The following is a 26306-nucleotide window of genomic DNA, read 5'->3' on the forward strand; positions in this document are numbered from 1 at the left end:
GGGGCCCCTTGAGCATTGGTCTCCAAAGAGGGGTGCCCGAGATGATTCATGGAGGTTTAGAACAAAACGTTAAAACTCATACATATTTCTATTCTTTGATCTCATTTTATTCTGAAGCTCGACTGCCTGCTTTATATGGCTTTATGTTACTTAACCTCTGTACCTCAGTTTCCTCTTTTGTAATATGGGATAGTATTAGACTCTTGCTCAGAAGATTTTGTGACTGTTAAGTGAATATGTATAAAGCACTGAGAGCAGGACCTAGTAATGCATTATAAACGTTCAATAAAAGTTAGCTTTTTGTGCAATTATATATGTACTACATTCATATCCTTATACGTAAATAACACGTTGAGAGTGTGTATTCAAAAATATCTTACTAATAGGAAGCATCACCAATTTACTAATAGGAAATTGGATCTGGAAAGTTTGGAGATCAGGTCCTGGAGACGGACCAGTTTGATTTATCTCTGCATCCTTAGAGCCTAGGGCTGGGCTGGCCCAGAGGGGGTCTTGTAGACAACTGTGGACAGAAAAAAATCTTGGTGGATGGGGAAGCAGAGAACTGGGGTCTGGTTCAGTCTCTGTTGATTATTTCTATATGACACTATGCAGGGCACTTGGCCTCTTAGGGTCTTAGTTTTCCTCTTCTGTAAAATCCCAGGCTTTAATTAAAAAAAAAAAAAAAAAAAAAAAAAAAAAAGCTAAGGGAAACCATCAAAGAATTCCAGGCTGGATTTAGGGTGAGGGGCGCCCTCTTGTGTCCGAATGGTGTTTTTCTCTCTCTCTACATCCTCACCACAGGCTTCTTCCAGACAGATGATCCTGAAGCGGCCATCCTTCACCCTGCAAATCTGACTTTCCCAGTTCAGATCCGGACACTCTCTCAAATGTCTGACACACTGTCTCCCCACTCAACCTCCACCCTACTCCACCTGTGATCTTTTCCCTATGCAGCGTGGGACCCAGAAGAGACCTCTGGGGTCAGCCCAGTGATTCAAATTCTGGCCTGACACTTACTATGTGATCTTGAGCAGGTCACTTCATCTGGGTGAGCCACCATTTCCTCCTTGTAAATTGAAAGTAATACTACCAGCCTCATGGGGCTGTTGTAAGACTTCAATAGCAAGGAGTGGTGCATGGGTCACTGTTATGTTCACTGAGCACAATCACATGAGTTATTAACTATGAATAAGTTGGAACATGTTTCATGAACGTGAGAAACTACGCCTTTAAAACTAAAATCTAGAGTTCCCCTAATTTTAGCAGAAGCCAGCATGTACTGAGCACATGCCAAATTCCATGTACTGTCACTTTCCCTGAAGTCTCATACCCATTAGTAAAAAATAAGAATAATGATTAAACTCCTCCTGCCAGAAATGTGCCAAGTCCTTTACAAACTTTTCTACATTTATTCCTCTCACAAACCCTATTAAGTAGATGCCATTATGATAATTCCCACTTTACAGATTAGGAAACGGAGGTACAAAGAGGTTAAGTAATTTGCCCAAGGTTTTACAACTAGTGAGGGGCAAAGCCAACATCCTGCATTTGAAAGAAGTTTCAGACACAAGCAGTGTGATTCCAGAGACCATGCTTTACCTGCATTATCTTGTTTAATCTATACAACACTCTACAATGTAGATTCTGTTATATCACTCACATTTTACAGATGCAAAAACCAAACACAAAAGTGATAAAGCGATGCAGTAATTCATTCAAGGCCACACAGCTAGGAAGTAGGGATTTGGATCCATGCCTGACTACAAAACCCTACATGTTCAACCCCCCTATTAGACTGCTCATATCCCGACCTATTCATAATGGTAAAAAGCGACTGCATTTATATTGAAATTATTCTGATTATTATTATTCAAATAATGATTAACATTTTTCCAACACCCAGAAGTGCCAAGCTCTGTACTAACTGATTTACATAATAATGGCTAACATTTCACTGTGTATTATTAGGACCCAGGCCCTGATTTAATCGTCTTAGGTGTATTATCTCATTGAAGCCTCACAAAAACCCAGCCAACGAGTGCTATTATTATCCTCATTTTACAGTAGAAGAACCAGAGGTTCACCATCCATCCCAAGTTAGGTAGCTCTTTTTTTTTTTTAACTTTTTTTAATTAAAAAATTTTTTTTTTATTTTAAGAGAGAGAGAGAGCACGAACAGAGTAGGGGCAGAGAGAGAGGGGGGAGAGAGAATCCCAAGCAGGCTCTGCACTCTCTGCGCAGAGCCCAGATGCCGGCTAGAACTCACCAACCGGTGAGATCATGACCTGAGCCAAAACCAAGAGTGGGTGGCTTAACCTACTGAGTCACATAGGCGCCCCCCACCCCCCCCCCCCCCCCCCCCGCCCCGTCATCTAAGTTTTATTGTGAGCTGGAGATGGAACCTACAATTGTCCAACTCTCTCCTGCCTACCAGTCTGGTCACCTCCGTTTACCCTCTTTGTCCCTCATTCTGCTCTCACCTCTCCGGTGCCCACAGGCTCTGGCCTCTTTCCGGCAGCAGACCCCCTCGCTTTCAGCTTGAGGGCCCGCCCACTGGGCGGTGCCATGATCTCGGAACCTGCGGAAAGGACCAGGGTTGCGACAGGCTCCGCCCCCACGAATAGACCCTGTTCCGATTTGTTCCGGTGCCCGGGACCGGGAGCAGATGACACATTTATTGGCTGAGGATATCGGGAAGGCAGCCAACGGAGGCTCGCGCTCGCGCGGTGCCTTCTGGGAGTTGCAGTCTTAGACGCTCCCTTCCCGGGTGGCACCGATCGGACTCCGCGTCCCAGCATTCCCTGCGCGAACCCCGGAGCACTTCCGCCCTGTTGTGAAGTGGGTGTCTCGGTGGGTGAGTCCGGGTGGTGGGGCGGGGGCAGCTGAGACTCAGGCTCTGGGCTGGAAGCTTAGGAGGTGGTGGTGTCCTAGAGGGCCAGGGAAGGTGAGAGGGGAGAAAGCAGCTTTTCTTGGCGGGCGGGGGGTGAGGGTGAGGGGCGGCCAGAGGATGGAGCGTCCGGAGATGGGAAGGGTCATAGAGGGGTCGGGGATGAGGAGGGAGATAGAAGGCCCTGGGAGCGAAGACGGTTCTAGAAAGGTATGTAGGTGAGGAGACAGAGAGAGGTTCTGGAGGTAGCAGAGTCCTAGAAGGGTCTGGAAACCACAGAGGGAAGGATAGACGGTTCTTGGGCCCTGGCAAGATGAAGAGAAAAAGGCCGGAGCTTGAAGCCCGACCTTAAAAATGGTGTTCCAGCCTCTACTCGCCCGCCTCGACAGACGTAGCAAATCTGATATCCCCTTACACTTCCTCTAATGGTTGTGACCTCTGGAACCCAGTAGGTGGGACTGGCTATCGTGTTCTGCCCCAAATCAGCACCCGCTTCCCTTCTGCCCGATGGAAGTGAATGGCACCTTCGTCCACTTTAGCGCTCTGGTTCCTCTTGGATTCTTCCACGTCCAGGGATCTTCAGACCTTTCAGTTTCTGTTATGTGTCCTGAATCTGCCCCTTTTCTGGTCAGGGTTTTTGCACAAGGCTTTCATCTTTTCACCTCCCCAGCCTGGAAAAACACATTGTAGTCAGCGTCACCTATTTAACCCACAAATCTGATTGTGCCTTCTGCTTAAAAACCTTCTTTCTCATCACCTGTAGAATTAAGTCCAAACACCTTAGCCGGATAGTCCAGACTTTTCATAAACTCCCTCTGCAGCCGAATCTTGTGCACCCATGCTATTTGTTTTTTTCGGTTTCTTGGGGAGGCTGTTTGGTTTTCCACCGTTATGTATGCCCTTCTCTCTGCTTAGAGTACACTTTTTCCCACCGTTCTCTGCCAAGAGAACTATTCTTGGGAGAACCAGCTAACCAACTTGAGTGTTACTTTGTTCAGTTTACCTTAAGCTGATTAAGTCACCCCCCAACCCCAGTTCTCACAGACCTCTTTTACCACTTTTGATCATAATTATCTGTGACTTTGTTTTTTTTTTTTTTTTTTTTTTTTTTGTTTCTTCCACTAGACTGTAAGCTTATCCAGGACAGGAACAGTTTCTGAGTCACCGCCATTTCTTCATTGCCCAGCCCAGGATAGTAAATACTTGATGTAAATTATGTAAATCGGTAAATACTTAATGAATGTGTGAACAGTGACCATCCAGGGTGAGCTTTGCTGTACCAGTTTTTTTTTTAAATTTTTTAATGTTTGTTTATTTTGAAAAAAATTTTTTTTAACGTTTATTTATTTTTGAGACAGAGACAGAGCATGAATGGGGGGAGGGACAGAGAGAGAGAGGGAGACACAGAATTGGAAGCAGGCTCCAGGCTCTGAGCCATCAGCCGAGAGCCCTACGCGGGGCTCGAACTCATGGACCGCGAGATCGTGACCTGAGCTAAAGTCGGACGCTTACCCGACTGAGCCACCCAGGCGCCCCTTATGTTTGTTTATTTTAAGAGAGAGAGAGAGAGCGAGCGAGCCAGAGCGTGAGCAGGGGAGGGGCAGAGAGAGAAGGAGACATAGAATCTGAAGCAGGCTCCAGGCTCTGAGCTGTTGGCACAGACCCTGATATGGGGCTCAAACTGACGGGCTGTGAGATCATGACCTGAGCCGAAGTTGGATGCTCAACCGGCTGAGCCACCCAGGCGCCCCTTTTATGCCAGTCTTAAAGACTGCTTCTTCCAGTGGATTTCCAAGGACATGAGGCTTTAGTCTTTTCGTGCCTGTCAGGGCTGTCTTTGCTGGGTGCTGATTCAATACCAATGGGAGTTTAAGCCGGGGATGGCAAATACATAGAATGTGTGATACCACTTTTTCTTCCTGTGTCTGGTGGTCATAGCTAATTGGTGGCAACACATATTGACATGGGATTCAGATATTGACATGGACAATGCTAAGGACTCTGTCCTTAGCACAGTGACTGAAGTTGGTGCTTTACATGAAGCCTGTTTGCTCTCCCTTGTTTAAACCCTTAAATGTTTAAGCAGTAGCCTGGACCATCAGCCAAATACACTGGCTAGCGTTTGGGGGCTCCTAGTTTCTTCTTCGGAAGTCACAGACCAGTCTTGGCCTTTCCCATGGGACTGGGGCAGCTCTCTTACCATCCCACTGTTCACTGGGTGGGCTTTTAAGTCCACATCCATACTCAATACCCCAGGAGACAGGAGGCCCCTTAGCTTCTTCCCTGTATTTGTAAAGGGATCTTGACCCAGTCAATACCTATCCCTCATTGCTTAGGGGAGTCAGTACGCTTTCTAGGTCTTCCTAGATGGTGGAAGAGCTCTTTCAGAGTATTTAGCTTGAAAGGTGGTAAAGTGACGACAGCCCATGATGACAGAAGCCTATCATCATCCACTATTTAGTCCTGGTATTTGAAACGATTTTTGAGTTGGTTGCCAATATTTAAAAAGCCAGAGTTCTAGCTTCTCTTGGAAAAAAGTAGGCGGCCTGGGAACTTGGCCAGTGTTCTCTCTGGTGCTATGTAGTTCGTCACAGCCCCTACTCCACTCATTTACCGATTTACATTGCCTGGCCCCTGTAGCCATTTAAATTTGTAGCCACTGACTTGAGTCTTCCTGCCCCTTTGCTCTATTCTCATCATACTAATTGGGGAATCTGGGGCAAATGCTGAGTACGGTCAAGCTGTAAGCTGCAGTCTTTTATTTATTTATTTTATTGACATTTTTTTTAACATTTATTTATTTTTGAGAGACAGAGAGAGCCAGAGCACGAGTGAGGAAGGGCCAGAGAGAGGAGACACAGAATCCAAAGCTCCAGGCTCTGAGCTTGTCAGTACAGAGCCTGAAGTGGGGCTTGAACCCACGAACCGTGGGATCATGACCTGAGCTGAAGTCAGACGCTCAACCAACTGAGCCATCACAGGTGCTCCTGTAAGCTTCAGTCTTGATTGGCAGCTGCAGAGTCCACATGACCTGTCCAGGGTCACACAGCTAATAATGGCAGGAGTGGAACTGGAACCCTGATTAGCTCCCTCCTGCCTTAATGTTCTTTCCACTCTCCTCCCATCTTCACAGGGGTTTGGGTGATTGGCAGACCTAGAGGAATCTATGTGGTGCAGTTAAGAAAAATGACTGGAAAGAACATATCTTGGCTTCATCCCAACTCTGCTGCTTCCTAGTTGTGTGACCTTAAGTGAGTCCCTTCACAGAAGCTCAATTCCCTATATGTAAATTGAGGATATAGTGGACTCAACTTTATAGGAGAATTCTATTCTAAAGTTAGCACTCTGACTTTGGGAAATCTCATTTAGCCCAAAATCACAGTCAGCTTGAAAATCCTTTGGCAAGGAGCCATTTAGAAACCAACATGCTGTCTTTCAATAAGCTAACCAGCGCAGCTGGGTTTTCTTGTTTGAATGTCAGATGAAAGAGTTGGCTTGTGTTTAGGGACGCTGCTGTATGAAGCATTCTCTGTTCATACTCTGGAGAGAGAGGCTTGAGGGAATTCAGACCAACCTGGGGACCAAGAAAATCCTGCTTATTCTGGAATAGACACATAGCGAACAGAACTGGCTGCACCATTTAAATTATGTGCTTTTTTTTTTTTTCTCTTTCTGGTGTTTGCATGCAGTTTAATACACGTAAGTTAGAGATCAGTGTAGTGCAACTCCACACTAATGACGCTTGACTTGCTTGCCAGGAGGATTCAGTGAGATTGTGAATGTAGAGCACGTAGCACCAGACCTGGCACCTCATGGGCACTCAGGAGATGGGTACTCTTTGAGATTGTTGATCCTGGTGTGGCCCTGACATTCTTGGTCATCTTAGGACTGAGGGATGCCCTTGTCCTTTCTTTCTCCCAGCTCTGTGTAAAGTCACCCTGCCATTTGCTGACTGTATTGATCTCCCTCTGTGGATAGGCTGCAATTCCTATCTAAGAGAGTAGCAGGAAAAGCTTTCAGATTTGTATTTGTTATATATATATATATATATATATATATATATATATATATATATCCGTCCAGGTTAGTTAACATATAGCGTAGTAATGATTTCAGAGATAGAATTAAGTGATTTATTACTTACATATAACACTCAGTGCTCATCTCAGTAAGTGCCCACCTTAATGCCCATCACCCATTTAGCCCATACTCCCCATCCAACACCCCACCAGCAACCCTCAGTTTGTTCTCTGTATTTAAGAGTCTCTTATGGTTTGTCTGCCTCTCTGTTTTTATCTTATTTTTGCTTCCCTTCCCCTATGTTCATCTGTTTTGTTTCTTAATTCCACATACGAGTGAAATCATGATATTTGCCTTTCTCTGACTGACTTATTTCACTTAGCATAATCCACTCTAGTTCTATCCATGTTGTTGCAAATGGTAAGATTTCATTCTTTTTGATCATGGAGTAATATTCCTTTGTATATGTATACTACATCTTCTTTATCCATTCATCAGTCGATGGACATTTGGGCACTTTGGCTATTGTTGATAGTCCTGCTATAAACATTGGGGTGCATGTGCCCCTTTGAATCAGCATTTTTGTATCCTTTGGATAAATACCTAGTATTGCAATTGTTGGATCATAGGGTAGTTCTGTGTTTAATTTTTTGAGGAACTTCCATACTGTTTTCTAGAGTGGCTGCACCAGTTTACATTCCCACCGGCAATACAAAAGAGTTCCTCTTTCTCCGCATCCTTGCCAACATCTGTTGTTGCCTGAGTTGTTAATGTTAGCCATTCTGACAGGTGTGAGGTGGTATCTCATTGTGGTTTTGATTTGTATTTCCCTGATGATGATTGATGCTGAGCATCTTTTCATGTGTTCTTTAGCCATCTGGATGTCTTCTTTGGAAAAGTGTCTGTTCATGTCTTTTGCCCATTTCTTCACTGGATTATTTGTTTTTTGGGTATTGAGTTTGATAAGTTCTTAACAGATTTTGGATACTAGCCCTTTATCTGATATGTCATTTGCAAATGTCAGATTTGTATTTGAAACTAACCCTTGAACTTTCAAGTCTTCCCAGAAGAAAATATCTATTATCTGTGGCTCTTGGCTTTGGGACTGGTGGGACTACTAATTGCCTATTTTGTTGTAGTGTTAGTCTCTCTGTGCAGGAGCACAAACTACTTTGCTTGCTCATTGACGGTCTCGCTCATTAGAAAGTAACTTTCATGAAGGTACAAACCATCTTTCCCAGTTGCTGTTGGCTGTGTAGATACCAGTACAGTGCAGGTACATAGTGGGACTCTGTAAATGACTGGTGAATTAGTCCTTGTGTGAGAGAGTGACACAAATGCTTTTGGACTAGTGCGTGATTAAGGCTGTGACTAAAAAAGAAATTTCATGAAAAGTTAATTCTTTAGCTTAATATAAATGATGGACTTTCCATAGTCCAATAGGCTTTCGAGATACTGGATTTACCATTTTAATTAAAGGCAACAACACTTCCAATGGCCCTGCTATTTGTCACGCATTATGGATACAGAAATGAGTAAGATAGAGTCCTGGCCCTAATAATACAATTTAATGGTGAGAGGTAAGGACAGGTAATTACAACAGTGTAGGATATCACTTTATAGTAAAGGCATGTGCCAATTGCTTTGGGAATACAGGACTGGAGAAGCGATTCTGGGAAAGCAGGGATGGGGCAGGGCATGACAAAGGCATGTTAAGGAATTCTTAACAGATGAGGTGACATTGACCTGGTAGCTGAGGGACAAGCAGGAAGCTGTCAGATGGTCATGAGTTGTGTTTGTAGTTCCTCCCTGAGTATGTAGAGGTCTTTAGGACAAGTCTTTATTTTTCATCACCCTTGCCTTGTTCCTGGAGAGTCCAGTCAGATGGCCTAAAATCTAAATACCAGCCCCTCTCCACTCTTGATTTGGCTGTGTCATTCCCATTTGGAAGGAGCTGATAGTTTCCTTTGAGTGGGTGCTTTTATGTCATCTAGATTTGTTGGGAATGACACAAAGAGCTCATTTTTCCAGATCACCCAGCACAAGTGTTGTCAGAGTCTTCCTTGTGTCAAAGAAGCAATCCCAGTTGTCCACTCAATAAGTGTTTTCGGAGAGCCTTCTGTGTGTAGCATCATGCTTGTTGTGGGGGTGGAGGAGGGAAGGGGTAAACTATGTTCCTCATCCTCAGTGAGACCGTAATCTCTCTGGGGCCACACACATACGCTCCCCTCTAATACAACATAGAAAGTGGCAAGTGTGACAGAGATAGAAATAGAAAGGAGGAAAGAATTCCTTCTGACATGATCTAGAAGGTCATTTAAAAATCTAGTGTGTGCAGAAGGGGATTAGTTATAACCCTTGCTTCATGACACATCACCATCATGAGCTGACTGTTGTCTGACTGAGCTGATTGTTTACCGAGCGCCGCCTCTGTGTGCTGAGCACTGTACTGGTCAGCTTATGATCTAGTGGGTAAGATAATTATAATCGAGCATGATCAGGTTTGTGGTAGAGAAACGTAGGTGGCATGGAAGCTTGTGGCATAGGAAGGATTGAATCTTGTTTCAGGGCACAGGGAGGGCCTCTTGGAAAGAGTACAATTGAAGTTGAGACCTAGCTAGGTGAAGAAAGGGAGGACACTTCCTAAAGGAGATGGTCCACAGCATGTGGGAGGGTTCCAAGGGCAGCAAGCTGTGTGGCTGGAGTGCCCTGACCAGTGGAACATGGTAAAGAGATGAGGTATAGACTTGGGCAAGGTTCACACTTGATTGTGAAGGATGTGGGAGGTCATCCAAGGGTGTTCAGCAGGAAGTGACCTGGTCAGATTTTGAGCTAGTCTGGTTGTTGTGTGAAGAACTCTGGGTTGGGGTGAGAGGAGAGAAGGCAGGGACATGAGTTAGGAGGCTGATCCAATGAAAAGCATGGCGACTCTCTGGCCTGAGGTGGCAGTATTGGGGGTCTAGATGCTTAGAAGGCCAGGAGGCACAGCTTGGTGATGAATTGGATGTGGGGGATGTTGAAGGAAGGTGATCCCTGGGTTTCTGGCATGGGTAAATTTTTTTTTTTTAATATTTTTAAATGTTTATTTATTTTTGAGACAGAGAGACAGAGAGAGAGACAGAGACAGAGACAGAGTATGAGCAGGGGAAGGGCAGAGAGAGACACACACACACACACAGAATCCGAAGCAGGCTCCAGGCTCTGAGCTGTCCGCACAGAGCCCGACATGGGGCTTGAACTCACAGACCATGAAATCATGACCTGAGCCAAAGTCGGATGCTTAACCGACTGAGCCACCCAGGTGCCCCTGGCATGGGTAACTTGATAGAAGGTGGTGCCTTGGCTGGATGGAGAGCTCCAGAAGAGGGACAGGTCTGTAGGAGAAAATGATGAATTCAATTTGGGGCCCACTGAGTTTGAGGTGCCTAATAGTCAAGTGGGAAATGTCCTGTAGATGATTGGATTTGGGGTCTGGAGGCAGGTCCTGGCTGGAGCTTTGGGAGTCATCAGTTTCAAGATGGTGAAAAATGCCAAATGGATGGGTTGGCCAAGAGGGAATGTAGAGTGAGAGGGGTTTTGCAAGGGGAGCACCCTTAAAGGAAAGCTGAAGGTCCGGAGAGAAAGGCCCTGTGGAAGGGGGTGGCATTTGGAACCCAACTTGAGGAAGGGTTAGACTGGGCATGTGTAGAGGAAGGAAGGCATGCTGGGGCCAGATTGTGAAGGCCTCGATGCCAGAACACGGCGTTCAGCACATCACAGAGGATTTCGTGCTGTACTGTCCTCCTCCAGCGTGTGCTGGCTGCCAGCTTGGGGGCCAGGTTGTGGTCTGTCTTCCTGCTTGTGCCTATTCCTGTCTGAGCAGCCCTGCTCCGTGCAAAGGCAGCGGAAGGTTCGGGGTCCTCTTACTCACATTGTCTGTTGTCCCTTGTCCCTCTGCCTTCAGAGCCTTGGGGAGCATCACCTCTCCCAGGAATCCCTGGAAGTACACACCTTAAATGCAGGAAGACATTGAACGAGGACGGCCCAGCTGAAGCAAGGTGTCCGGAACAGGCCATGGCCATGGCCCTGGAAGCCCGGGCCCAGGCCTCTCCCCGACTGGAACCCGAAGAACTCCTTATTGTAAAGCTGGAAGGGGACTCATGGAGACCAGAGAGCAAACCTGGGGAGGAGGGCTTCGACCCTGGCCCTGAGGCTTCCCGCCGGCGCTTCAGGCAGTTCCGGTACAGGGATGCAGCCGGACCCCACGAGGCCTTCAGCCAGCTCTGGGCGCTCTGCTGTCACTGGCTGCGGCCAGAGATCCGCCTCAAAGAGCAGATCCTGGAGCTGCTGGTGCTGGAGCAGTTCCTGACTATCCTACCCAGGGAGGTCCAGGCTTGGGTGCAGGCGCGCCACCCTGAGAGTGGTGAGGAGGCGGTGGCCCTGGTGGAGGACTGGCACCGAGAGGTCCAGGCTGCGGGACAGAGGGTGAGGCGGCGGGGCGATGACTAGATTAATCATTGCCAAAACCACAGTAATAGTAATAATTGTTGTTATCATCGACCAACTGACATATTTATTGAGCACTGCTGTGTAACAGACACTGTCTTCTGTGCTTTCCACCTAATCCTGTTTAATGAGATGGATACCGTTATCCTGATTTTACCAATGAGGAAACTGAGGCAGAGAAAAACAGGTAGTTGGCTCAAGGTCACACGGCATTAGACGGTAGAGCCAGGACGTGAATTCAGGCAGGCTGACACTGAAGCCAGCATTCAGAACCACTGCCTAAACTGCCTTTCAAAACCATATTCACGGTGCAGTTGATTTGTATTGTGTTTCACACGTGACAAAGCCTTTTTACATACGTGATCTCTTTGGGTGCTTAAGGCAGTAAGGTAGGTAGGTAGACAGAAGTAGCATTATCCTCCTCATTGTATACACTAAACTAAGGCCCAAAAAGTCAGGTGGCTCACAAAGCGCAGTCAGTCCGAACCAGAGCCTAAATCCAGATCCTGAGGTTCCAAATTCATTGTTCTTTCTGTACACGACAGATGCCTCATGTGCAAGCCATGGGAATTAAAATACCTCTGAGGCATGAGGCTCAAATGAGATAGTAACTGACATTTCTTGAGCACTCATTGTGTGTCAGACACCGTTCTAACCTTTCTGTATGTATTGCTCATCTAATCAGCACAGCTGCCCGATGAGGTAGGTACTGTTATGTCACTGGTTTTCAAGTGGGTAAACAGAGACTCAGAGGTAAGTGACATGTATAGATTTATATAACTTAAGTGGTAGAGCCAAGATAAGGGAAGTGAAAACATCGTGGATTTAACACTCATAGTTTCAACAATTTGCAAGAGACTGAAGGCCCATGATATCATTTATAGTTTTTCTAGGGCACGACTTTTGAATCCTGCTTTTGGAGCTGGCATATGTAGAGCAAGTACTTGAACTGGCTTCGGGCTGAGCCAGCCACCCAGAACCTCCATCTCAACATACCCCTGTTCCTTCCCCTTGTTACACGGTCAGTAATTTTTGTGATGTTATATTTAATGATATATTGTTGGGGGAAATTATAGATTGAGAAGATCCCTTGCAAATGGCAGGGGTTTTCTGTACATCATAAAAGGTGAAGCTCTGTACAGATGTGAGATTGGGGGAAGAAAGGTTTATCGTCTGTGGGTTTGCTTTTTGGATTCTTTTTAATTTTTTGGTGTTTATTTATTTTTGAGAGAGAGAGAGAGAGAGAGAGAGAGAGAGAGAGAGAATGGATGGGGGAGGGGCAGAAAGAGAGGGAGACCCAGAATCGGAAGCAGGCTCCAGGCTCTAAACTGTCAGCACAGAGCCGGACATGGGGCTTGAACTCACGAACCGTGAGATCATGACCTGATCTAAAGTCGGATGCTTAATCGACTGAGCCACACACGTGCCCCTGCTTTTTGGATTCTTTTACAAACTGATTGAAGACACATATGATTTAAAGTTATAGAACTAAGTATGAGAGAGTGTACCTTATTCTAATATACCACCCCACCCTCCCGTATTATTTCTTTTAAAGAAACCATCTGTCTTAAGTGGCAGTGAAAAAACAAATGAACTTGAGACCCAGAATTGAGTTAATTGAGAATTGATTTAAATCAAGGTCTTAATGACTGTTTATCTGTAAAATGAGAGGGTTGGACTAGACCAAAAGTTCTCAAACTATACCCTTGTGAGCTGAGCAGAGGTTGAATTGCTTCTAAAATTGAAAAAAAAAAAAAAATAAGGTAATGGAATGTGCTCTATTATGTATTATTTTCCTGTGACTTTTATTTTTATTTTTTAACTTTCTACCTGCTCCTGAGTGCTCACAGATGTCAAAACAAATGGATAAGTAGCAAAGGAGCTCCCCTGCCCCCACATATATGCTTGTGATCTTACATTGCAAGGTACCTGACTCAGTTACATTTTTTGCAAGGAAGACTTTTCCAAGTCTTACTAATGGAATGAAGTATGCTAACTCTGTTCCTCAGAGAGAACTGCCTGGAAAAGGCAGCGCTGCTGGGCTAAATATTTGACCTCCAAGATATTTTCCTTAAAGAGACCTCTCAGCTGTGCTCTTGGGTGGGTTTTGGCTTGCTGACTCTGTCGTCACCCTGTTGCAGAAACCCTCTCCCCGTTAGGTGCATAGGCATTTTTTTAAAATATATTTTTTAAGTTTATTTGTTTATTTTGAGAGCGAGAGAAAGCATGAGTTGGGGAGGGGCAGAGAGAAAATCTTGAGCAGGCTCCACACTGTCGGTGCAGAACCTGATGCAGGGCTCGAACCTATGAACTGTGAGATCATGACCTGAGCCACAGTTGGATGCTTAACCAGCTGAGCCACCCAGGTGCCCCTGCAGAGGCACTTTTCAAAAAAACAGACTTTATTTTTTAGAGCAGTTTTAGGTTAACAGCAAAACTGAGTAGAAAGTGCAGACGTTTCTTCTGTACCTCCAGTCCCCATGCACGCACATTATTCCCCACCAGAGTGGCACGTTGATCATGATCGATGAACTTACCTCGACACGTCCTTATCACCCAAAGTCCATAGTTTACATTAGGTGTCACTCTTGGTGGTGTACATGCTGTGGATTTTGACAAATGTATAACAACATGTATTCACCATTATAGTTCATACAAGATAGTTTCACTGCCCTAAAATCCTTTGTGCTCTGCATATTTATCCTTCCCTTCCCCCAACCCCTAGCAACCATTGATCTTTTTGCTGTCTTCATACTTTCACCTTTTCCAAAGTGTCATATAGTCGGAATCATACAGTATGTATGTAGCCTTTTCAGAATGACTTCTTTCACTTAGGAGTATGCATTTAAAGTCCCTCCATATATCTGCATGGTTTGATAGCACATTTCTTTTCAGTGTTGAGTAACATTCCATTGTCTAGATGTACTGCAGTTTATTACCTACTGAAGGATATCTTGGATGCTTCCAAGTTTTGGCAATTATGGGTAGAACTGCTATAAACATCCATGTGCAGGCTTTGTATGGTGCACAGGCATTTTTGATGAATTCTTTACTCATCCCGACTCCAGCCAATATTCTACCAGTTTTTTCCTTCTCCTTGTCACTTGAATCTCCTTCTTTCTGTCTACAGTTGCCATCTACGGGATCAAAACCTTTGCATAGGCGTGGCAGTAGTTAGAGGAGCTAGAGCCCAGAGTGAGGATTGTTGTGGAGTCTAGTCCTGCAGTTGCTCTGTAGATTGTAAGATTGTAACTATAACAAAGAGATTTATTTGTTTTTTTCCTTAAATAACCACAGTAGAATGCGGATAAGCACAGGTTTGCTCCCTATGAGCCACACAAGACATTGGTGGATGGCCTCACTTGGAATGGATTTTTATGCTCTGGGCCCATACCTGTATATCTTAAGGATAAACATCCCTCTCTTTGAGTGAGGATTGGAGTTTTCCCACCAGCCAGAGGTTTTTTGGAGTTCTGGAAGTTTGGCAAACTCATTAAGTTGCTGAAGGTGGATGTTAATATTTTGAGTCCAAAAATAAGACTCAGAGCAATGTATATAATTGCTACCTTTTGTAAAATAGGGAAGAAGTAAGAGTCTATATTCATAGATGCTTGTGTATAAAGAACCGAAAGGATGCGGAACAGTAGTCACCTGTGGGGAAGAGTAGGGAGAAGGAAGACACTGGGCAGATGGGACAGGGACAGGGTAGAGATGGGGTATTTTCACTAAATGTACCTTTATATTTTCTGTTTTTGAACCAGGTGAGCATTGAAAATTACCTTTTGAAAAAATTGAAACACGTTTTTTTAAGTTTCTATAATGCAGTGAGGTTGTTACATTGTTGGGGTTTTAGGGCCAGGAAATAACATCTCTTCCATCTCTCAATTTGGAACCAAATGACAGATAAGAAATGAGCTTTATGATTGGTAATGCTGAGTGGGTACTGTCCTCTCTTAATTGGTTATTCCCTTTTATTATATACATGCCCTGTATCTCTGAGTACTCGTTCGCCTGAACTTCTACCTTGAATTTAAGTAGCCACTTCTACTTTCCTTTCGAGTTATAGTGCCTTCTCTTTGCTTCTCCTTCTGTTTGAAGAGTAGATAAGACTTTCTAAAGCAGCATATACTTTTATTGCATTTTAAAATTCCATTTGTAGTTGTTTGTCTCTCCTTTTTCTTTTTGAATTTTCCTTGCCTTTAAGCAGGAATATTTAGAGCAATTATATTCAGTTACTGGTGTATCTGTTTTTATGTTTCCTTTTGTCATTTAATGTATACCTGGTTAACTTTTATCTTTATTTGATAACTTAAAAATTAATTGACTTTTGATGTTTAGAGATTAGTTTTTAATGTCATGAAAACTTTACATGATTTATCTCTTTATGATTCAAAAATGTTTGGGACAGTAGCAGCCTCATTGAGATGCTTGTATAGCTTCCCTGTGTTGAACAAAACATTAGTCATTTGGTGGTATAAGCGCTGGTGTGTTGACTAATGTCAGTCTCATGGCTTTGCCGTCATACTTTGAGTCATCTTTGGATCTTAAAAAGAGTCTGTTAACCTCTGGACCACAGCTGTACTCCACAGAACATTCCCTGCCCTACCATAATTGGTCTTACTGAACTGACCATTGGGAATTTTGACTGTCTGTGTAGGAATTGGCCTTGTGTGCAGAAGAGACTGGGTCCTTAAAGGCAATGCAGGAATCTCAGCACTGTCCACTGCAGCCAGTGAATCACTGGCCTGAGGGACAGTCCCAGAAGCAGTGGGTGAAGAACTCATGCCCTGACCTTCCTGAGCATCTAGACACCAAGATAGTGCCACACCCCTTGAAAGAAAGTGGTGAGTACCAAGAATCAGGGAATGTCCGGGAGGAGAGGTGAGGGGTAGAGGGGGTAAGGAAGGGTGCACAGGGAGTAGGGATGTGCAGAATTCAAGACAGGGGATGGATTGGTGTCTGGTGGACACACTGGGAAGTAAGGCAGGTAAGCGCTGTGCAAGGAGAGGAAGCGCCCAGTGCTGTTGGCGCCCCACTGAGTCATGCAGCCAGTTCAGGCCAGGGCCGGGGTCACGTGGTGATCATAGGAGTGTGAGGTGGCATCTTACACACAGCCCATCTCTCGAGGCAGCTTAGGAGCCAGACGCTCTAGGATGGAAGTAAAAGGGGACATCTGCCCGGGATACCAGGACAGTCCCAGCTTGATGCAAGCATGGCATCTGGAAAGCTGGAGCCGGGAGGGGTGGTTTCTTGGGAACCAGAGCTTGGGTTTAGGAGACTTCTTCTTCTCCTCAGCTGTCCTCACTCCCCGAGTCCCTACTCTCCCAAAGACGGGGAGTGTTGGAGATTGGGAGGTGACTGCTGAGTCCCAGGTAAGCTGCTGTTTGTCCCTTCCTTCCTGTCCTTATTCCTCCTGTGCCCTTGCACCTGTGCCCCTCTCCTCACTCTGTGGCCTGCCCTCAGCAGAAGGACATATGTCCTGGGGTATTAGCCTCTGCCCTTGGCTCCCAGTCTGCTGGCCTCTCCACAGTCATGCTGCTCCTTATGACACTGGCCTCACACATGGTATCCCCGCGTCCGTTATCTTTCCCGAGGCCTGGTCGCGTTGCCAGGCCATTTCCAACTGAGGTCCTTGTCTTGTACATCTCACAGGAAGCCCTGGGCCCCAGCAAACACGCTGAGAAGGAGTTCTGCGAGGACCCCCCAGGAGACAGCTGTGGAAACGGCGTGTCCCTGGGTAAGGAAACCGTGCCCTCTCAAGAAGATGTTGTCGGGTTTCTGGTACACTCAGTTCCCAGAGGCTGTTTCATCACTCCCTTAAGACTTGGGGCTCTGCGAAGTCTGGAGCTTCAGACACAGGAAGAACACATGCGCTCTGTGGCCACAGCACTGGTGGCAGGGGTGGAGCATGGGGCGTGGGGTCTGCCCGGATAGAGGCTGGCGGCTGGCTTCCGAGGGCCTGCCCTCTGGGGGTCGTTTCCTCATTTCCTCAGTACACTCAGCATGCTCCTGGGGCTGTCTCAGAAATCCAGTCTTGGCAGCATCAAACAGGGTCCATCTCTCAGGGGCAGTCCCCAGTGAGCTGAGCCCATGAGACTGATGTACTAAACCACAGTGAGAAGTAAACGTCACGGGGCTCAAAAACCCACACGGCCAGCACCGACTCCTGTTTTCGTAAGTGCGTCTCCACGGGAGCCAAACAAACACGAACCGTTTCCCTGCGGAGCTTGGGTCAGAATGATGGGTTAGACGTGAGGGAGGGATAAAGTGGAAGAGACAGTGATAGGCCCGCCTCTTGTTGGTGATGGGAGACATGGGAAGCTTGTGGGCGCCTTGCCTGACAGCATAACTCCTTTTTTACATAAACCATGATATCTTGGGAAGATAGTGTTCAGCAGAACAAACTTTGGGAAGTGTTGAACTGGGTAATCTTTAAGTTTCTTTTAGCTCTCAACTCTTTTTCATCTAGTTTTCCTCAAATATTTATTTATTGCAAATTTTTAAAATGTTTATTTATTTTTGAAAGGGAGAGAGAGAGAGCGAGCACAAGCAGGGGAGGGACAGAGAGAGAGGGAGACACAGAATCTGAAGCAGGCTCTGGGCTGTGAGCTGTCAGCATGGAGCCTGATGTGGGGCTCGAACTCACAAATCGTAAGGTCATGACCTGAGCCGAAGTCAGATGCTTAACTGACTGAGCCACCCAGGCACCTGACCTTGAATATTAATTTTAAATTTTTTTTTTTTTTCAACATTTATTTATTTTTTGGGACAGAGAGAGACAGAGCATGAACGGGGGAGGGGCAGAGAGAGAGGGAGACACAGAATCGGAAAGAGGCTCCAGGCTCTGAGCCATCAGCCCAGAGCCCGACGCGGGGCTCGAACTCACGGACCGCGAGATCGTGACCTGGCTGAAGTCGGACGCTTAACCGACTGCGCCACCCAGGCGCCCCTTGAATATTTATTTTAATGGAAGGCTTCCTGTTTTTTTTTTTATATGAAATTTATTGTCAAATTGGTTTCCATACAACACCCAGTGCCCATCCCAACAGGTGTCCTCCTCAATACCCATCACCCACTTTCTCCTCCCTCCTGCCCCCCATCAACCTTCAGTTTATTTTCAGTTTAAAAAAAAAATTTTTTTTTAATGTTTATTTATTTTTGAGAGAGACAGAGACAGAGCTTGAGCGGGGGAGGGGCAGAGAGAGAGGGAGACACAGAATCTGAAGCAGGCTCCAGGCTCTGAGCTGTCAGCACAGAGCCCGTCACGGGGCTCGAACCCATGGACCGTGAGATCATGACCTGAGCCAAAGTCGGACGCCCAACTGACTGAGCCACCCAGGTGCCCCAGTTTATTTTCAGTTTTTAAGAGTCTCTTATGGTTTGGCTCCCTCCCTCTCTTTTATTTTTTCTTTCCCCTCCCCCATAGTCTTCTGTTAAGTTTCTCAGGATCCACATAAGAGTGAAAACATATGGTATCTGTCTTTCTCTGTATGCCTTATTTCACTTAGCATAACATCCTCCAGTTCCATCCGTGTTGCTACAAATGGCCAAATTTCATTCTTTCTCATTGCCAAGTAGTATTCCATTGTGTATATAAACCACACTTTCTTTTTCCATTCATCAGTTGATGGACATTTAGGCTCTTTCCATAGTTTAGCCATTGCTGAAAGTGCTGCTGTAAACATTGGGGTATAAGTGCCCCTAAGCATCAGGACTCCTATATCCCTTAGGTAAATTCCTAGTAGTGCTATTGCTGGGTCATAGGGTAGATCTATTTTTAATTTTTTGAGGAACCTCTACACTGTTTTCCAGAGCGGCTGCATCAGTTTGCATTCCCACCAACAGTGTAAGAGGTTTCCTGTTTCTCCACATCCTCTCCAGCATCTATAGTCTCCTGATTCGTTTATTTTAGCCACTCTGACTGGCGTGAGGTGATATCTCCGTGGGTTTTGATTTGTATTTCCCTGATGAGGAGTGACGTTGAGCATCTTTTCATGTGCCTGTTGGCCATCTGGATGTCTTCTTTAGAGAAGTGTCTATTCATGTTTTCTGCCCATTTCTTCACTGGGTTATTTGTTTTTCGGGTGTGGAGTTTGGTGAGTTCTTTATAGATTTTGGATACTAGCCCTTTGTCCGATATGTCATTTGCAAATATCTTTTCCCATTCTGTTGGTTGCCTTTTAGTTTTGTTGATTGTTTCCTTTGCAGTGCAGAAGCTTTTTATCTTCATGAGGTCCCAATAGTTCATTTTTGCTTTTAATTCCCTTGCCTTTGGAGATGTGTCAAGTAAGAAATTGCTGTGGCTGAGGTCAGAAAGGTTTTTCCCTGCTTTCTCCTCTAGGGTTTTGATGCTTTCTTGTCTCACATTCAGGTCCTTTATTTTTGTGAATGGTGTAAGAAAGTGGTCTAGTTTCATTCTTCTGCATGTTGCTGTCCAGTTCTCCTGACACCATTTGTTAAAGAGACTTTTTTCCATTGGATATTCTTTCCTGCTTTGTCAAAGATTAGTTGGCCATACTTTTGTGGGTCCAGTTCTGGAGTCTCTTATTCTATTCCATTGGTCTATGTGTCTGTTTTTGTGCCAATACCATGCTGTCTTGATGATTTTAGCTTTGTAGTAGAGGCTAAAGTCTGGGATTGTGATAAGGCTGTTTTGTTAGGGCTGGGAGCTGTTGGGACAGCAGTCCTTTCTTTAGACATTGCAAAGTGTTTTAAAAAATAAGAAAATATATTTTCTCGTGTTTTTGGACGTTGAGAGGAGGACATGCTCCAATCACAGTACAAAGTGGTTCCGCAGTGTCACGGCAGACCCTAGGTTCTTTTTCTCTCCTCTGCCGTCCTCAGTGTCAGCTTTGCACTAAAGTTATCATGTGTCATAATCAAAAGATACATGCCAATGGCAGTTGGGCTCACAAGTTTCCTAGTGAGAGAGACTCTCTCTGTCTCTCTCCCTGTCTCTTACACACACACACACACACACACACACACTGAATGAGTGAGAGAGAGGGAAACCTTTCCTCCAGCCATTAAATTCATTCTGCTTGGGCTAGTTTAGGCTACGTGCCCATCTGTGGACCAGTAACACTCACTCTTTGTGTGGTATGTTTCGTGGCAACAACAAAGAAAGCAAATGAACAGAGCAAACTGGTCAATTAATGTTGGGAATTGGCATGGGAATGTCTGAATAGGTGCGTGCAGGGCAGTGCTCCATTCCAGGGGCAGTTTGGACGAGCACTCTGCTCAGTGTGTCATTTGTACTTAATCTTTTCTTTTCTTTCTTTCTATTAGGGGCTCCAGTTTCCAAACCAGGTATCAACTGCCAGCGAGAGCAAGGACCAGGATTTTGGCGTCCGAGCTTTATCAATTCTGGAAAGAGGAACACTGCAGATTACACCTTGGATAATGAGCAAACAAAACCAGCCCAGGCATCGGCCTGGAGAGATTCCAGGGCCTGGGAGGAACAACACCAATGGGACACGGAGGACATGAAGGTGTCAGGTGTGCACTGGGGCTATGAGGAGACCAAGACTTTTCTGGCAATTTTGAGTGAGTCTCCTTTCTCTGAAAAGCTCCGGACTTGTCACCAGAACCGCCAGGTTTACCGGGCCATTGCAGAGCGGCTGAGGGCAAGGGGCTTCCTGCGGACACTGGAGCAGTGTCGCTACAGAGTCAAAAACCTCCTGCGGAACTACCGGAAAGCCAAGAGCAGCCACCCACCAGGGACCTGCCCCTTCTATGAGGAGCTGGAGGCCCTGGTGAGGGCGCGGACGGCCATCAGAGCCACCGATGGCCCAGGAGAGGCTGTGGTGCTCCCCAGGCTGGGGGACAGTGATGCAGAGATGGATGAACAGGAGGAAGGGGGCTGGGAGCCTGAAGAGACAGCAGAAGATTGTAATGGTGATGACCTGGCCACTGATGAGTCTGTCCAGGAGCCCAGGATTCCAGGGGGCCCAGCTCTGTTCCAGAGTCGTATTGGTAAGAACAAGGGGGTTTAGTGGATCCTGACTCCCAACTCTCCTACCAGCCAAACCTCTGCTCCCTGAGTTCAGGGCACAGACTGGATCGCAAGTCCAGATTGATGCCACTGGTGTTAAGTTCCTTAGATTGTCCTCAAACTCCTACTCTTTCCTTCTATGATCAATTTCCTAGAATGAGTTTTCTTAGTTATAGAAGCAAACTTTTAAAAACCTAAGGGACCTTAAAGAGCTAATTCAGTATTAGTTGACTCTTTTTTTTTTTTTTTTTTAAATTTTTTTTTTAACGTTTATTTATTTTTGGGACAGAGAGAGACAGAGCATGAACGGGGGAGGGGCAGAGAGAGAGGGAGACACAGAATCGGAAACAGGCTCCAGGCTCTGAGCCATCAGCCCAGAGCCTGACGCGGGGCTCGAACTCACGGACTGCGAGATCGTGACCTGGCTGAAGTCGGAAGCTTAACCGACTGCGCCACCCAGGCGCCCCAATATTAGTTGACTCTTGAACAATGCAGGGCTAGAGTACTGATCTCTGCTCGTTTGATCGATGCACATTCAACTTTTGACTCCCGACAGACGTGACCATTGGTAGCATACTATGGACCAGAAGCCTTACTGATAGTATAAATAACATGTATTTATATGTTATATGTATTATATGTATATTCTTACAGTAAAGCAAGCTAGAGAAAAGGTGTTGTTAAAATCATAAGAAAATACATTTACACTACTGTATTATATATATAAAAAAATCTGTTGTATAAATGAATCTGTGCAGTTCAAACCCATCAACTATATTTGCCAAAGTGTGTCACTAGGAGTATGGATGGTCATAGTGTTACACAAGTGTTCCTTTTTTTTTTTTTTTTTTTAAGTTTTTAATGTTTATTTTTTTGAGAGGGACAGAGACAGTGTGACTGGGGTAGGGGCAGAGAGAGTGAGAGAGAGAGAATCCCAAGCAGGCTCCACGCCACCAGCACAGAGCCTGATGTGGGGCTCAAACCCACGAAACCATGAGATTATGACCTGAGCCAAAACCAAGTGTCGGGCGCCTAACCGACCGAGCCACCCAGGTGCTCCACACGAGTGTACTTTTAAGTTTAATGTGCATGAGAACATCAACTTGTGATTTTATGGTAAATTTAGGTAAGGAAAGATACTGAGTGAAGTTTTTAATATATAACAGAAATCACAACAGTATATAGTTGAACAAGTGATGTTTGAGAAACACCCAGTCATTGTAAAAGTGGAAAAACACTGAAGCCCAAGAGATGGAATGTCTTATGTAAAGTTACACAGTGAGGTAGGGGCAGAGTCAGGATCAGAGCCCAGAGTTCCTGCCTCCATCTTTATGTAGTTTTCCTCTCCACGATGCTGCCTCCCCAGGCTGCATCATTTACCTGCCGAGGAACTGAGAACAGAACACTTCCTGTTCATTCCTCCAAAAAGAGGAAAGGGCATCCTTAGTTGGATGCTCTTGTAACATTATTTGAGTTACGTTTCTGTCTAGGGACTCTCAGTTCCCTTGTTTGTTCAGAAGAAAGTTCATAAAATAAAACTAGAGGATATGTATTGAATGGATATAGAGAAAGTCTCTTAGATCCCAATTACAGGCCTTTCCCCACACCAGTCAAGTGAAGCCAGAAGTGGGGTCACCTGGTATAATATGGCCACCTATATCTTTTTCAACTAAGGCTCAAGAGTTAATGGAAAGTCTTAGAATTGGGTGGGGGTGGGAGGCTCTGGCGCACCCCTCAGAAGCAAGGGAATATTCTTTGCTGGTGCCCCAGGTGCCTGGGAAATTTCTCCGTTGCCTGTGTTCTAGGCATGTATTGGAACGGGGGCCCCTGATCCCTGATGACCTGGGCTAGTCTCATTATGCCTCACAGTTCTGAACTCTTCACTCCCGACAGCAGGTGTGCACTGGGGCTACGAGGAGACCAAGGCCTTCCTGACCATTCTCAGTGAGTCCCCATTCTCTGAAAAGCTTCGCACGTGCCACCAGAACAGCCAGGTTTACCGGGCCATTGCAGAGCGGCTGTGTGCACAGGGCTTCCTGCGGACACTGGAGCAGTGTCGGTACAGATTCAAAAACCTCCTTCGAAGCTACCGGAAAGCCAAGAGCAGCCACCCACCAGGGACCTGCCCCTTCTATGAGGAGCTGGACTCACTGATGAGGGCACGGACTGCGGTCAGAGCCATGGGAACCCTCAGGGAGGCAGCGAGTCTCTCTAGGTCTGGGCAGAGCAGTACTGAGGCTGACGACCAGGAGGCCTGGGATGAGATGGCAGATGAAGTTGGCCTCAAATCTCCCACCCTGTGTCCAGACACCCCAGACACTGGTAAGCCTGGAGTAATTCGATGTCCACCAAATCCACAGGCATGAGAGATTAAGGGGGCCGGATCATTATCATTTGCCTCTGAACTACAAGAGAGGGTGGAATTGACCAGGAAAAGCATTTGTGATTTGCTTAGTGTAATTGCCCAAATGAGAGAAGTAGTCAGGTCTTGATTTTATGGGGATTTTTTGGTAAATTATAGAGTTTATTCAATTTCACATGATAAGAGGCTATATGGAATGTACTAGGAGAGGGAGGTGTTCCTTATTGAGTAGAGGGATGGGGAAGTTGGCCAGAGAGACTGACTAGCTGATTGTGTGTGTGGCCTGGGCCTCATGGCTCCCTTGGCAGGGTCACCATGTTCCAGGCTCTGTTCTCTGCTTTGCAGGTCACACATTTATATATGCACCGGAACTTGAGCAGTTTCACGTTAGTCACATCATAAGATGTGAGATAGAAAATATAAGATACATGGGGCGCCTGGGGGCTCTGTTGGTTAAGCATCCGACTTCAGCTCAGGTCATGATCTCGCAGTCTGTGAGTTTGAGCCCCACATCGGGCTCTGTGCTGACAGCTCAGAGCCTGGAGCCTGCTTCAGATTCTGTGTCTTTCTCTCTCTCTGCCCCTCTCCCTGCTCACACAGTCTCTTTCTCTCAAAAATAAACATAAAAAAAAAAAAAAAAGAAAATATAGGATATCATTGTAGCTAAATTTGTAAGACACAAGATAAGATATATAAGTAGATATTAACTAATGAACGAAGAAAACTGCATTTCTGTGTATTTCAGGTTTTGAGATGAGGCATAAGGACGAAGACCAGATTTCAGAGCAAGATATTTTTGAGGATTTGCCTGGAGCCTTATCAAAATGTACTGGAGAGGATGTTTGCCACCCTCATGACTGGGGGCAAGACAGTGAAAATGAAGGTGGAGGTGAAGGGCAGTGGGGAAATCCCCCCCAGGAGCAGTGGGAAGAATGTTCTTCTGAAGAGGACTTAGAAAAACTTATCGACCACCAAGGCCTGTACCTGGAAGAGAAGCCCTACAAGTGTGACACGTGTGTGAAAAGCTTCAGTCGGAGCTCGCACTTCATTGCCCACCAGCGGATCCACACAGGCGAGAAGCCTTACAGATGCCCTGAATGTGGGAAAGGCTTTAGCGATCGCTCCAACCTCAATACCCATCAGAGAATTCACACAGGAGAGAAGCCCTACAGGTGCCTTGAGTGTGGGAAAAGCTTTAGTGATCACTCCAATCTTGTCACCCACCAGAGAATCCACACAGGGGAAAAGCCCTATAAATGTGGGCAATGTTGGAAAAGCTTCAACCAGAGCTCCAACCTCCTGAAACATCAGAGAATCCACGTGGGAAGCAATCCTGATCATTGCTGCGAGGCAGGGGAAACCTTTGGCCAAAGCCCATCCTTCAGTGCTCCCTGGAGGAACTCTACGGAAGAGACATCTCTTGAACAACCTCAGAGTGCCAGCAAGAACTTGAATTCTGGCCCACACGGCACCAGCTCAGGGGAAAAGCTGTATCCGTGTCCTGAATGTGGAAGAACCTTCTCTAAGAGCTCTGCCCTCATTAGTCACCAAAGGATCCATACGGGAGAGAAGCCGTATGAATGTGCTGAATGTGGGAAGAACTTCAGTAAGAGCTCCACTCTGGCTAACCACCAGCGAACCCACACAGGGGAGAAGCCATACACGTGTGTGGACTGTGGGAAGGGCTTCAGTGAGCGCTCCAAGCTCATCACGCACCAGAGAGTGCACACGGGAGAGAAACCCTACAAATGCCTTGAGTGTGGCAAGTTCTTTCGTGACCGTTCCAACCTCATTACTCACCAGCGGATTCACACGGGAGAGAAGCCTTACAAGTGCAGAGAGTGTGGGAAATGTTTTAACCAGAGCTCCAGTCTCATTATTCACCAGAGAATCCACACTGGGGAGAAGCCCTACAAATGCACAGAGTGTGGCAAAGACTTCAACAATAGCTCCCACTTCAGCGCCCACCGGAGAACCCACGCAGGAGGAAAAGCATCGTAGGAGGCTCCCCGCCCCCCGTCACGGCAAAGAGATAAACGCATATTGAAATCTCCCCAGAGCGTAAGATGTGTGCTAGGAGCTTTCCGAATTCTTAAGCTTGGTGTATACCCAGGCAAGTTATCTTGGCCTAATCCAGGTTATTTGGAAGTGAATTACAGATGCTAAGGGTCTGGATTTGAAGGCACTTTTCTTAAGTGTAATTTGTTTTTCTCCTGTAAAAAAAACCCTGTGCAACCCTCAGGCCCTCCTTATATTTGCTGTCACGTGAGGACTTGATCAGTGTTTGAGCCAAACTGGTCATGTAGGAGTTTAGAGGTACATCAGGGGTCCTGAGCAGTGAGTCCAAACCTCGCTGTGCCTTCACACTGTCCACAGGTACACGTGTTCTGTTGGCACACATCAGCAAATTCTCATGTGGCGGATTTCGGTTGGGGTGTATCCGTACAGGAGAGCTTTAAGACTGGCGAGAGAGGGCATAATTGGGAATCAGTGGCTTAAAGCAGACCGCCATGACCTCAGCAAAGAGGAGGAACCTCAGTGATGTCCTTGATAAA

At 45.9% G+C, this 26306-nt stretch overlaps 1 protein-coding gene across 5 annotated transcripts; it reads left to right on the forward strand.

Annotated features, from left to right (window-relative positions):
- The first annotated feature begins 2790 nt into the window (after window positions 1–2790).
- On the forward strand, window positions 2791–26306 carry ZSCAN20 (zinc finger and SCAN domain containing 20). 5 transcript variants are annotated; one of them, XM_030325121.1, is made up of 8 exons: window positions 2791–2853; window positions 10854–11374; window positions 16053–16239; window positions 16691–16767; window positions 17048–17132; window positions 20684–21370; window positions 23283–23711; window positions 24497–26306. In XM_030325121.1, exons 2-8 carry the CDS (start codon window positions 10964–10966, stop codon window positions 25750–25752), a joined length of 3132 nt encoding a protein of 1043 aa, XP_030180981.1. In that variant the 5' UTR covers window positions 2791–2853; window positions 10854–10963; the 3' UTR covers window positions 25753–26306. The 5 variants fall into 5 exon arrangements, with proteins under 5 accessions (XP_030180981.1, XP_030180982.1, XP_030180980.1 ...); XM_030325122.1 differs by having other exon boundaries at window positions 2800–2841; XM_030325120.1 differs by having other exon boundaries at window positions 2825–2857.

This window comes from Lynx canadensis, chromosome C1 (assembly GCF_007474595.2).
Source record: "Lynx canadensis isolate LIC74 chromosome C1, mLynCan4.pri.v2, whole genome shotgun sequence".
NCBI lineage: Eukaryota > Metazoa > Chordata > Mammalia > Carnivora > Felidae > Lynx > Lynx canadensis.

Bases quoted from the DNA above. Each gene is read 5' to 3' on its own strand.
- ZSCAN20 (XM_030325121.1), top strand. From the start codon at position 10,964: ATGGCCATGGCCCTGGAAGCCCGGGCCCAGGCCTCTCCCCGACTGGAA. The intron at 11,375-16,052 runs GTGAGGCGGCGG...CTGTCTGTGTAG, and splicing joins TCCAGGCTGCGGGACAGAGG to GAATTGGCCTTGTGTGCAGA. The intron at 17,133-20,683 runs GTAAGGAAACCG...TCTTTCTATTAG, and splicing joins TGGAAACGGCGTGTCCCTGG to GGGCTCCAGTTTCCAAACCA.